Source organism: Melopsittacus undulatus, chromosome 1 (genome assembly GCF_012275295.1).
Source record: "Melopsittacus undulatus isolate bMelUnd1 chromosome 1, bMelUnd1.mat.Z, whole genome shotgun sequence".
NCBI classification, from domain to species: Eukaryota; Metazoa; Chordata; class Aves; order Psittaciformes; family Psittaculidae; genus Melopsittacus; species Melopsittacus undulatus.
Genome location: NC_047527.1, coordinates 15,491,853 through 15,504,910, shown reverse-complemented (window position 1 = coordinate 15,504,910; position 13,058 = coordinate 15,491,853). Strand labels below are relative to the sequence as shown.

At 42.7% G+C, this 13,058-nt stretch overlaps 1 protein-coding gene across 5 annotated transcripts in view; it reads right to left on the bottom strand.

The window, feature by feature from the left end:
• TRPS1 (transcriptional repressor GATA binding 1) overlaps positions 1 to 9,506 on the bottom strand; it is a 216,069-nt gene extending 206,563 nt beyond the window's left edge. For 2 of the 5 annotated variants that reach the window (XM_034061010.1, XM_034061029.1), the window contains exon 1: positions 9,375 to 9,506. Coding sequence is in view for 1 of the 5 variants with exons in the window: in XM_031050495.2 (XP_030906355.1) it covers positions 8,614 to 8,623 (10 nt within the window). In the remaining 4 variants the exon portion in view is untranslated. Of the gene's footprint in view, positions 1 to 4,400; positions 4,501 to 8,613; positions 9,137 to 9,374 lie in introns of those variants that run through there. The other 3 variants (XM_031050492.2, XM_031050495.2, XM_031050493.2) reach the window with 2 other exon arrangements.
• Positions 9,507 to 13,058: the final 3,552 nt, after the last annotated feature.

The following is a 13,058-nucleotide window of genomic DNA, read 5'->3' as shown; positions in this document are numbered from 1 at the left end:
ATACAGGTGTGTGCAGGATTTCAACAGTACTGGAGCGTATCTCTGGGTGTGCAAAGGGTGGGTATTTGTTAGAAGATTTATTGTAGCTGAATTACTCAGATATATGTGGTTGATAACTTTTGATCCTACCCCCATAAGACTGGAAATATGAGCTCAATGCCACAAAATTATTTACATTCCTACAGTAAGTTCAAACAACTATTACAGGATTAATTTAATCCATTATATTATTACTTTTTTGTAATATAGATGTAACATGCAAATATGAGTTTAGTTCTAAAAACTCCAGATCTGAGGAACATGGAAGGACACTAATTAGGTGGCATAAATTTCAGATGTCTCTAGCAGGCCACAGAAAGAAAACTGTATATAGAGTAGATGGGAGACCTAAGTTACTGTTCCTTTCCTTCCTACCACTGCAACAGCTGAAATGAGATGTGGGATTTTCACTGACAGCCCCCAGACCTCAGCATCCAGACCTGGGTGCCAGGGTGGCACGGGCAGGCAGCCTCTACTCTGAAGCTCTCTTCTCCCATTTCTCTATCAGAGTCAGATACTGTTTACCTGCAAGGCACATGGTAAGGCTAATCTATTTTCACAAGCTTTTGCCTCAGGTATGTGGGGCAAGGTTTACTTCATTAATTGTTTCTGTGTGCGTGCGTGTCCATATCTATGTGTACAGGAGGAGAAAGCTTGGCAATGATCAGCATGTATTGCAAATTTGGTTTATAATCTGTAACTGCAGCTGGCAAACGTCTGATGAGTACATTTAATACAACTAAAAATGAGAACACTAAATAAAAAAGCAAACTATGTATAGATTAGGAAGCTGAAATTGGAGGTATCTTGCTTTCATTAATTGAATTCATGAAGCAATGCTTCATCTACATACCAAGTTTTGGATGATGTTGCATATAAGTCACAGCATTTGCTTGAAAAGCGGCATGTGAGAAAGTTAAAAAGAATCATACCCCAAAGAAAATAGCTTCATCCTAACTCATTTAACTTCCATTAAACATTAAACCACATCTGCACATAGGAATTTTGGGCAATACTTAATTTCAGTATCTGCTTCAAACTTTTTTCTAGATTAGCTGAGAACTTGTTTTTTAAAATAAGCCCAGTGAAGCCACTGGGATATCCAAAAGCAGTCTAAAGGTATCTGTCTAGGCAGAGTTGGCTATGTTCTTTTTAATTAACTACTAGCAAAAATTCCCCCTGCTTTTTTTTTTGTGTGAACCGCCAATCTGTATGTTTAATATTTTAAGTTTCAGTATGTATTTCAGACTTGCAGACTTTGCAAAGTAGGTCAGGAATACCCAGAGGATACACATTTGAAGGCTACAGATAGCAGAACACACCATTTACGGCTTTGTATATACACATACATACACATGCTATATAATATAGGTAGATAGATTCAATGATTTAAACACATTACATCTATACTGTGTTTCAAGAACATTCAGATATTTACACTGTTAGATCACCACTCATTTTAGACCTACGCTAGTGCCAGCTGCCAAAAAAAGGTACACAAATCAAAATATGTTACCTTTGTTCAAACAATACTGCTGTTCATTATATAATAGAAACTGTCATGCTTAATCTTCCAGGAACCAAAAACTGGTACATTCTTGGATCAGAGGTGGCTTGAAATGGTTTGAGGCAAAACTGAAGCATATTGTTTAAGTAAATCTTGCTGAGAAACATAAGTGCATTGATGATTTTTAACATCATCTTTTACAGACTTTTTTTTCCCAGATACATTAATAAACTAAAAACACTGGCACATTTTCAAAATGCAGAGAGATGAACACATTGGTGCTTTTTCTATAAGATTTTTATAATATCAGATTATACATTCCCTCCTGCATAGGCAGGCTCTCTAAATGTAATGGGGGATCTGAAAAGGATACTTGAGAACAAACCCCCTGGTGAAGTAAAATGTACTTATGAAAATTACATGTTGACTTTGAGAATACCCCAAAACTAAACATTTTCTTGGGAGTTCTCAGTATTATCCAGTACCCCGATGTTTAGTGCGGGCACTAAGCTACAGGCTGCAATGTTCATTTTCCATTAGAGATGAAAAAATTGCCAAAAGCAGCATATAAAAATATGTCTACAGCATTGCATAGAGAAATACAGAGAAATGGCAGAAATGCCTTACATTCTTCAGAGTTGGAACTTTTGAAACTTATATTTTAATCTGAGAAAGCGATAAATAGAAATAAGTGCGCTTTACTTATTGAGGAAAATCTGGTTTGCAGCATTATGAATCCTGGACTTCAGATTTTTAAGACTACAAAGCAAGTGTTGTACAATTTCATCTTTAAGAGCACAGATTATACAATATTCATCAGGCAAACACAATCTTACTTACAGACAGACACAGACACACACAATTCTGCAGAGGCCAATCCTGCAGCCTTTACTGAATTCAAAAGTCCCCCTGACGTCAATGAGTATTTTTCAAGAAGGAAAATTGCAGGATCAGGCCCAAAAAGTGCTTATGAAGATGAGATGTTACTTCAACAGATTGAATGTTAGATTAAATACAAAGATTGAGGGAAGACAAGTCTGGGGTTTAAACCCTAGGGAGGATTGACATTTAAAGTGTTGCCACTGAATTATAGCTCTCCACATTGGGTGGGGTAACCTCCTACTGGGTGGAGTGTCTCCCCTAAAGGAAGGGAAAACTGGCACAAGCCAACTTGGTCTTTGAACGATTTCCCTACTTGCCAACTTATGAAGTCGTCCTGACGTCAACTTCGTCAAGAAAGTCTATTGCCCAACTCTTTTACCGTAGAAAGTTTGCTCATGTTCAAAACCCCACCAGACATAGGAAAGAAATCAGGAAAAGAAGCCAGAAAACAAGATAAAGAAATTAGAAAATAAAAGAAAAGAGAGCAGACTAGATTTCCTTAAGTACAGTTACTTTTCAAAAATCCTTTTGTTGGTTTTTCTCTTTTCTAATATCAGCTTAACACAAACAGATACAGATCACGAAAGACTATTACTAAGCATAGTTTAAAATCTGGTTTAGCTTTAAAATATGAGGTGGAGAGTGTACAGAAAGTGGCCACTCGGCAAGATAGGATCTCTCCTGCCTTCTGCAATGGGCAGCGAGTATCTTCCCAATCAGCGTCACTAACAGGTGTAAAACGCTCTCATACTGGGAAAATAATATTCATTGAACTGCCACCAAAGGTATTTTTAACATATTACTCCCCTCTTAATCAAAATAAATCATTTCTCCAAAGGAAAGCTTCAGGTGCTGGGTGAGAGAACTGGGGTGGGGGGAGCACAGACGGACAACACCAAACCAAAAAAAAAACCAGGATAAAACACCTCAAAATGCCCATGGGAAAAAGAGAAAAAAAAATAAAAATTAGAAAACAGTTTAAGTTACCGTAACCTGAAATGCACCACCATCACAAAGAGCAATTGGAGAAATCCAGCAGAGCTCAGCAGGAAAGATTTTTTAATAACAGATTGAAAAACAAGAATAAAAATAACTGCATCAACAGGGCCTTTCTTCCTCAGGCCACAAGCCCATTTTTACTTGAAATTTAAAAAAATGGCAGTTTGGCCACTAAAACCAATCCAGAACATTATTAAAAGTTAAAAGCTACCAATTACTTCTGTCTGTTCTTTTAAAGCAAAGTTTGGCATTACGTCAGTTGGTTTAAAGAAAACAAGAAAGAGAGAGAGAAAGAAGGAGAGAAAGTTTCCTGCTTATATAAATTAAACCACCAGGGAAGGTGTCTAGCCACTTGTAAAGCATTTATTACAGGTTTTTAAAGGGCTAGTAACATTTTAAAAATTAAATATTTTTAAATACATTTAAGGGGGGGGGGGGGGGAAGTCTATCTGAGCCTGGAAAGAAAGCAGACTTACGAGAAATTAGACATGCATTAACTGCAGCTAAGAAAGTAAAAATTACTGTTAGGACTAAACCTTGCAATCCAAAATAATGTATTTTCAAGGCAGAAATAATCCTACTGTAGCTGCTGCACTCGCACATATCCCCCAAGAGCATGTAAAAGTTCCAACGAACTTTACGGGATGGAACCAACTGGATTCTGTAGGAACGTCCTATGGAAGTGCCACTCATGGCAGCTAGGCAATTAAATGAAGAATTTTCTCTCTATAGCTTTTCCAAATCCACATATAGAGATCCACAGCAGGATTAAGATTCCTTACTTAATGCAGCAGGACAATAATAAAAATCACTGATAGAAAGATTAGCAATTTCTATTAAAATTTAGACTTCATTTTCACTACTGGTATTATTATTAAATTTTAAAGAACCACTTTAAAGGTACTAGAAAATAAGAAACAGATAGCACAGAACATGAATAAAACATAGATGACTATTAAATAAAGTTTCTTACATGCAGCTACGCCAGTTCACTTAAATCACAGTCTTCTAAACCCCATGACGCCAAATCAGAGACTCCTCTGACTCTGGACGACACATCAAGTGGAATGGTGTTCAGTTGTGCAATGCTTTTGGGGTGTGACAAAATGTCCACTGGGGACTTAAATCGAGACCATAGTAGTTATTCTTCCATTGCTCAAGTGTTTCATTTGAGCTTTGGTCTGCATGACAAGAAGTCAGAATAATACACCAGCACTTCTCTCCCCTCCGTGCTCCTCTGCCCCAGCAGCGTTTCTTATGTTCTGGGCACGTATACAACTGGCTAAGGAGCCGAGTTCTGGAAGGCCCTTTATTGATTAGGTGCAAAACAACATCAAGAAGTGAATAATGAGCATAATCTAAAAAATGTAGTTGCATGTCTTGCCCCTTGTAAACATTTACCATTTAATGGTGTAATTGTACTTTAATCCTTCACATCATCTGATATAACTCATTACGTATTTTTCTTTTAATTAGCAAACACAATCCAAAAAAAGCAAAGCCTGGAAAGTTTGTATGTACCATAAAAACTGAAGCGAAAATAGTCTTAAAGTAATCACATATTCTCTCTTTGGATGCAGGCTTATCTTTTTTTAAGTCAAAAGGAGAACTTCATTGGCACAGGGTAGAAAAAAAGAACTCCATAATTCATGACAGTACCAAGAGAAAAAGTTCTCCTTCTCCAGGAGGACTGGAAAGGGCACTTTTATTTATCTTCTGGACAGACAAAAATAGTAGAACCTAGACCAGATATGCTGTAATTAATGTACCCAAAGGTCAACAGGCAATGGTATTTATACAATAGATGGTTGCAGACTATGCTGGTTATAGTATTAATCACCAGTATTTGAAAATAGCATTGTTCTCTTACTAGGTAAGAACTTCAGAAAGTTTCAGAAACTGAAAAGAAACTTTTCTTCTCATACCTGCCTGCTGTTCTTTTTAACCACCCGCTTTTTAACTCACGAGGTGTAATATTTGGGACAAAAACGCACGAGTTTATAGTCACCCAGGACTGCCAAAACCAGACCCAGACTACCTCACTAGTTGTGTTGAGGAAACTAAATTAAGCAAGGGCAAACACCAACTGGAAAGTTGTCAGTTTACTGAATGAATGGCTTCATTTTACACACCAGTTAGAATATCTTGATCAGAATATATTTCTGTTCAAAGCCAATACTTTTACTACCAGGTGGCAGTTTGTTTTAACTGAAACTGTATTAAAAACGTAATTTATTTCCACTTTACTTGCACCTAACAAAAAGGGTTGTCAGATTCCCAGCCTGTCGTGTTCAAAAATATTTAACCATAAACTTTCTCACAATGTTATATTTGGTGTTACCCACAAACCTTTATTAAAGTGATACTGTCAGTGTGACTGCAGTCAAGATCTGAGAATGCTTCTATGAAGATTATTACATTAAAATATTGTCAAGAGTTTGTTAGAGACATAAATATTCATACACATATGCCCCCACCCCCCAAACTTGGAATGAAAGTTCCACATAAAAAGAAAAATTTAAATACAGGCAACTTTGGGTATGTTTGTAATTAAAATTTTGTGTTTTTCCTAAACATCTTTGCTAATTTTTTAACTCTTTCACACTGTAATGTAAAATAGGTTTGTTTGAAAGCAACTACCTGATAAAGTGCTAAAAGAGGTAATTCGCATGAACAGAAAGTAATTAGTCATTGCTTGCACAATGCTTTGAAAATATAAAGCCCTATGTGTCAACTAGCATTAAAATATAATATGATTGAAATACAGAGATTTAACAAGCAATCACTGCATCTCACACTCAGGTCCACAAACAGGAATTAGTGCTATGCTGCTATTAATGCACAATCACGATATATGAACAGTAATATTCTTCACACGCAGCCAGAGTATGCATGGTAACAACAGCATACTCTGTACTATGAAAGTTTACTACAAACGATGGACAACACATGATAGAAAAATAATCCTGGTAGGGATTCATCAAATAATGCTGAATTTACTCAATCGCCAATGAAAACATACAGCTACCCATAAAACTACTGTATAAATTATGTTGAAAATGCATTCAAAAGAGGGTAACCTGGCTGCATTGTGTTTGATGCCCAAAGAACTCTCAGATCTCTGAAGCTGTCATTTACATTTTTTCCCCTTTATTAACATTACTATGAAATAAAGAAAAAATAAAGCCATACTTTCACAGGCAGAGATTGCCCAGTCTTATTTAGAGTCTGTTTTAGAGGATCACAGGCAAAACATGTAAACTTAAAAGCTGATGCAACTTTGCCCTTTACTTACTTTGTTGTGACTACGTATATGCAAAGTTTCAAACAGAGAGAAGTTATTACATATAGCCCCGAAAAAGAAAGCGCGATACCCAGACAGAACAGGGTGGATTATGAACCGACTACTCTTCTCGTATCTGATCTCTATTGTTTTAAAAAGGTGAAGCAGACTTCTGTTGTCACAAACAACCGGAGGATTAACTTGTATACAGGCACTGCTGCACTACTGAACTCCAGCATTATCAATTCTATGTGGCAAACATCAAGCAGGTATACATTTTTCAAGAGGAGAAAGGAAAAAGACTTCTTTCTCCCCCCCACCCCCCCGAGAAAGGTGCCACTTATTTGTTTTGACCACGATATTAACAAACTTTCATTCAGTGGTTAAAAAAGAAAGAGGGGGGAAAAAAATCTTTCAAAGTGTTGATATCATTTCCAGACAGTCTTGTCAGCATCACAATTTACAGGAAATAGTTGATGTTCTCAAACAAACCCTGTATTTACTCATTGACCCAGAGTACTTAAAAAAAAAGAAAGAAAAAATAACACCCTCACTCTTTTGGAGGGCTTTTTTAAAATGTCACTCTGGTGGAATATATGAGAGAGCTGTCTAACTCCACACGCATACTGCAAACATGAGGCAAACACAAACTGCACTTCAGAAGACTACTGTAACTTTTATTCTCATTTTGTCCACGTCAGGAACTGGCTCTTACCACTACTTTCCTTTGCTGCCCCTCACATTTCTAACTCTGACAAGCTTCTCTAAATGTTCAACTTTTCCTGAAACCAACAGGAAAGTAACATGATGCCACCAACATCCATAGGATTCAGTGGCGTGGCTGAAGAAGAGTGCCTGAATGGCAAAGAAGTTTGGTGGTTCCTTGGGAGACTTTCTATCAAAGCAAACCTGAAGCTGTTACATTATGGTTTGTTTCAATCAACATTCAAACTGCGCAGCGCCCTGTAGAAGCAGCGAAGGCAGCACGGTCTGCATAGCACCTCGCAGTCTTTTCTCGCTAAGAAATTTGTTCCCCTCGGAGGGGACCTATCCCCCGTGTGCTGAGGTGCCCCGGCCCCGGCCAGGCAAGGTGCTCGCAGTGGCCGAGGCCGCAGCGATGGAGGGGGGCCGGTTCTGCACTCCAGCTCATCACTCATGCCCACAGCTCAGCCGGCGCGCTTGAAAAAGTTTGCCATTTGCAGACAGAAAACACAAACCGACTGTGAAAAAAAAAAAAAAAAAAGGGTAAAATATAAAGGAGACTAGCGGGCCCCAGCAGAAACCGCGTAGGAGTGCCGGGATGTCTGAGCGCCTTGATTTGCACCAGGGAGGCAGATAAACAAAGCCCCCGAAATGTCGACCCCCCCACCTCCCTCCCCGGGAGCCAGCTGTATCCCAGGGCAGCGCGGTGGCGGGCGGTACCTCGGCACCGACCCCGGCCCGGCCGCCTCGCTGCCCATCCAGCCCGGCCTCGCCTCCATTCATTCCTCCTCTCCGGAAAGCAAACACGCGGGGAGCAGCCCCCGAGGGCGAGGGAAGGGGCGGGGGGGGAGACGCTCCACGAACTTGTGCTGGGCAGGGGAGAGACGAGAGGGGGGACGCCGCGCTGGGAGCGGAGCTTCGCCTTTAAGAGGGAAAAGTTTTACGTTTCTCCGCGCCCTGATTTAAAAAAAAAAAAAAAAAAAAAAGCAAAACAAAACACAAAAAAAAGTCACCACCACCATATCGCCTTTCCCCCGGTGTGACCGGGAGGGACCCCGAGCCCCCCTCCCGGCGCAGCATAGCTCCGCACCCGGCCTCTCCCGGTGTGTCCCCGGGCAACGAGGAGGAAAAAGGAAAAAAAAAAACCAGCAAAAAAAAAGAAAAAAGAGAAGGGAAAAAAAAAGGTTTTCCCCAAACTTACTACTCTTCATGATGGTGTCTCTGTGCCCCGCTTGTCATGATCCCCATTAAAACTTCCAGCAGCGGCAGGAGCGGCAGGACTGTGCGACTGCAGCTCATCGGATGCAAACCCTCTTTGCTCGTCTTCTACTTCCACCCCCCGCGTCTCCCTTCCCCTCCCCCCGGAGCGCCCCGGTGCTGGGGAATCGGCGGCCGCGGAGATAAGGCGCGGAGCGGCGCGGAGGGGAGGGCACAGCCGAGCCCAGCAGAGCCGCACCAGCCCGCGGCCACCTCTCCCCTCCCCGCCTCCAGGCCAGGGGGCTGCTCCCCCTGCCCGCCACCGCCGCAGCTGAACTTGACCCTCCCGACTCCAGCGGGGCTATCGCCGTTTTGAAGTCGCCACTTTCCAGCCATCACACATGGCTTTGACCCACCGGCGGGGGGAACTGGGGGCGCGGGGGGTGGAGGTGGATGCACCAAAAAAGCCTGTGAAACACGAGCAGCCCCGCTCCCTGTGACCATGCCCCCCCGCTTTTGTTGTTTGTTGATTATTGTGTGTGGGGGTGTATTTTGAGGGAGGGGGCTGTATGTTGAGGGGGGGTTCACCCGCGCTGCACACACACCACCCCCCCTTTCCATTCGGGCACCGCGCAGCTGCCCCCCCCACACACCCAGCGCGGCGCCCCCCCCCTTGCCGCTGCCGCGCCGCCCCCTCCCGGCCCGCCGTCCGCGGCGCCCTCCCCGCCGCCGGGCCGCCCCCACCCGCGCCCCCCCGCGCCTTACCTGTTGATTAACCGTCAGCAACAGCCCCGGCAGCCTGGAAGATGGTGGGGCCGCGGAGCGAGCCATGAACCGTCTCCTGCTGCCGGCGGAGTTGGCCGCGGATTATGTGGCGGTGGCCGGGGAGAGGAGGGAGCGAGGGGGGGGACGGGCGGGGGGCCGCGGCGCCGCTGCCTCCCCCCTCGGCCCCGCTCGGCGGGGAGGGGGCGACGGGCCCGCCGTCCGCCGGCGGGCGGTGCGGTGCGGAGGCGGGGGCGGGGGCGCGGCGGGGCGGGGGGCGCGGGCCGGGGCACGGCGCGGCGGCCCCGCCGGCGGCGAGGCGGCGGCCTGGGAGCGCGGGGCGGCCGGCGCGTTATCAGGACTGTTATCGCTTGTCAGGACCTCCGTCTGCCCGCATTACGTCAGTTTCAAGACACCAACACTATTAATATCAAAGGAGCCTTCGCGGAGGAAAGCGCCACCCCAGACGGAGCGCCCTTAAAGAGACAGTGCAGGCGGCCCCGCCGCGCGGCCCGCGCCGCCCCCCGCCGCACGCCTCCGACCGCCGCGGCGCGACGCGGCCTCCGCCTCCGGGACACGGGCACGGACACGGGCGCAAGAACGGGCACGAGGGAGGCCGCGGAGGGGACGCGACGCCCCTTGGCCGCGGGGACTTGGGCTGAGTTGGCGCAGGAACGGCCCGCAGGCCACGGCCGGAGGCTGCCCGGCCTTGTGCTGTCACTGCCGCTGTCCCGCGGGATTGGGAAAATAGGGGGGAAAAACAGGCGCGACCCACGCGCGGTAACAGCTGATCCCCTCGGGACTAGGTTTAGGGAATGGGGGTTTAGTGTCATCATACTCCTCTTTTCCTACCCAGCCCCCGTTTCTGTGCGGGTGTTGAGGATGATGGACAAGCACCTTCCAGGTTTGGGGATGAGTAACTCCCCATTACCGGCTGCCCTGGGATACCAACCGCTAAGCTACTCTGACAAAACCCCCACAACTTTTCTTGCTTGTGCAGAACCTTTTCGATTCAAAATTCTCGTGCTACAAATTGCCAGAAGTCTGTATGTTAATGTAGAAACACTCTCCAAGGAGCAGCAGTACATAAAAGGTTCCTGTGAAAGGGTTTTAAAATCCCAAATATAGTAGGCGTTAAAAACTATGTAAACATTTGTTGGGCATTTGGACACAATTTTTCTGCAGTTAGGTGACTTTATATGGCATGTTTTTCCTCCCCTGCAAGTCGTTTTAAGCTGATTTCACATTAAAATAGAGGCATTCTCTTTGCTTGCAACTGCTAACACGTTATTCAAGGGAGAAGCTGGAAAAGAGTTAAAACATTACAGTGCAGGAGATGAAGCTGCTTCCCTCAAAATGTTTGAAATTACATAACTTTTTCCTTACAATTTTGTTCTCAAATACATGGTGAAATGTAAAGCATAAAAACTTAAGAAATACATGCTGACGCAAATGAAACCCTACAGTAAAACGTATGGCGTCTGCAACCCACTCTCCAAACTTCAGCATTCTTCATACATGTTTATTATAATCCTCTGGCAGATTTGCAAAGTAATTGTTCATGTAAATCACCCCAAGTTCTTTTGTAGGATTGTCTGATAAAGCGCTTTATGAATAGAAAAGCAATAGTTCACATACAAGAGGCGAACTTGTCATGTTGAAAATGGAGGGTAAAATACAGTTGCACGAAGAGGCACGCAGTAGGATCCCCGAGACAGGGAGAGGAGAATTGACAGATTATGTGTGGGACTCCCTCTGTACCCATCAGCAGAAAATCAGTTTGAAGCAGCAGAGATGTTTATATATGGAATGCGAAGGAAAGTAGTATCAGAATTTGAAGTTTGTCATAAAGTCTGCCTCGATACTTGAGTGCCGGGGCCGTGCTCGGTAAGCACCTCACTAATATGCACACAGAGAACCTTTCCTGACTTTGTAAACCTTCAGTTTTTCTCAAGCTGCAAATGCCATGGCTGAATCACAGTCGGAGACAAACCGCTCTCACAAATTTTAGAGAATGCAAAATTCTGAAAAGCAAGTACTTTTGTCCCATTTGCACTAATTCAGATGTGGTTTTCTCTGTAATCTAGGTTTTATTATTGTTACTGAGCATGTAGCCCCGAGTAAATGTTCACATGGCAGATGTCTTGCATATGAAGGGTTAAAAACAGCAGGTATTTTGTCTGATGACTTGGCTAAGCATCTTACAAGCAGGGCTTGAGTGGAAAATATTTAAACAAGGGTTATTCCCCTTTGCTGCTCTGCTCTAGTGAGACTTATTAATGTCTTTTTATTTTAAACCAGGAAATGATGCCCCCCACACCTTAAATCTCAGCCAGCTCGTATGTGTGGCTGCAGCTTTCCCAGGTTTTATTCACATTATGACAGACAAACCGTGAAGAAGATCGATAACAATGAAAGTGCAAGTTTCAACATGTGTAAACCTTGATAACAAACACACCCCTTGTCACCTGTAGAACAATATTAGAGAGATGTATTTTTAAAAGGCATAAGCCTCTCTGTGTATGTGCTTTTAAAATGAAACCGCAAAAACCGTTCATAAGCAAAGATGAGAAGGGTAAAATATGTCTTCATAGTTTCAAGTAGACAACTCTAATGAAAGACTTTATCTCTCAGAAAAAGTTTGTTACTGTACCTGGATAAAAAAATGCTTGCATGATACATTTTGCATTTCAAGCTTAAATAAAGCAGATCAAGAAGACGTCAATATCAATCTGTTTATATTCACCCCAAAACAACTGTAGAAAACTTAATAAAGGCAAAAATATTTTCATAAACTTTTTTCAGGCAAATTATTTATTTATGAAATAATTTACAAAGAAAATTTTTACCTCATGGCTTAGATACATTGCATATGCTTATGATTGACACAATATGTTCAGGCTCAAAGGCCTATATAGCCTTTTTTTCTTCTTCTTTTTTCTTGTTTTTTTTTTTTTAATCTTAGCAGGAATATTTCAAAACAACCAACTAATTCATGAAGTCATACAGTATTTGTTTGACAGTTGTTTCCAATATAGAAAAATAAGTTGTGTATATTGCTTTCATTCAGATATTTGTTGATTTGTTGTTAGAATCCTTTGACATTGACATGCCACAAATTGCATTAGGAGAAATAGTGGAGATTTATTTTCATTTATTATCTTCTGCTGTCAAACATTTGCAAAACCACTTAAAGCAAGTTTTATTTAACTTTATTTGAAACTCACAGTCTGCGTGATAGGTTGTTGCTGAAATACCAAGTTCAGCTTTCTGAAATAGATAAGAGCTGAGAAAATGAAGGAAAAGCAGCATAGCAAGAAGATGCAGAGAAAGTGCTGCTTTCAGTGAGAGGCATGAACAAAGTAACTCCTAAATAAATCTCTCTTTTTTTTTTTTTTCACACTCAGGCACATTCTCCATTGAGGGAGAATACAGAGGCCAGTCACAGTTGCTTCTTGAAGGAAAACAGTATAACAGTCATTGTTTATCAAGATGACATAACATGCCATTTATGCCTTTATTGTTTAATGCAGTTTCTCTTGTAGTTTACTCAGCGTAGATACAAAGAGGGATTAACAGTTAAGCATAAGCATACTTGTTTTACAATTTCAGCCTTTTAGTGCATAACTTACTTACTTAAAGTACTAGAGCCTATAATCACAATGATTTTACCTGATGGAACATGCA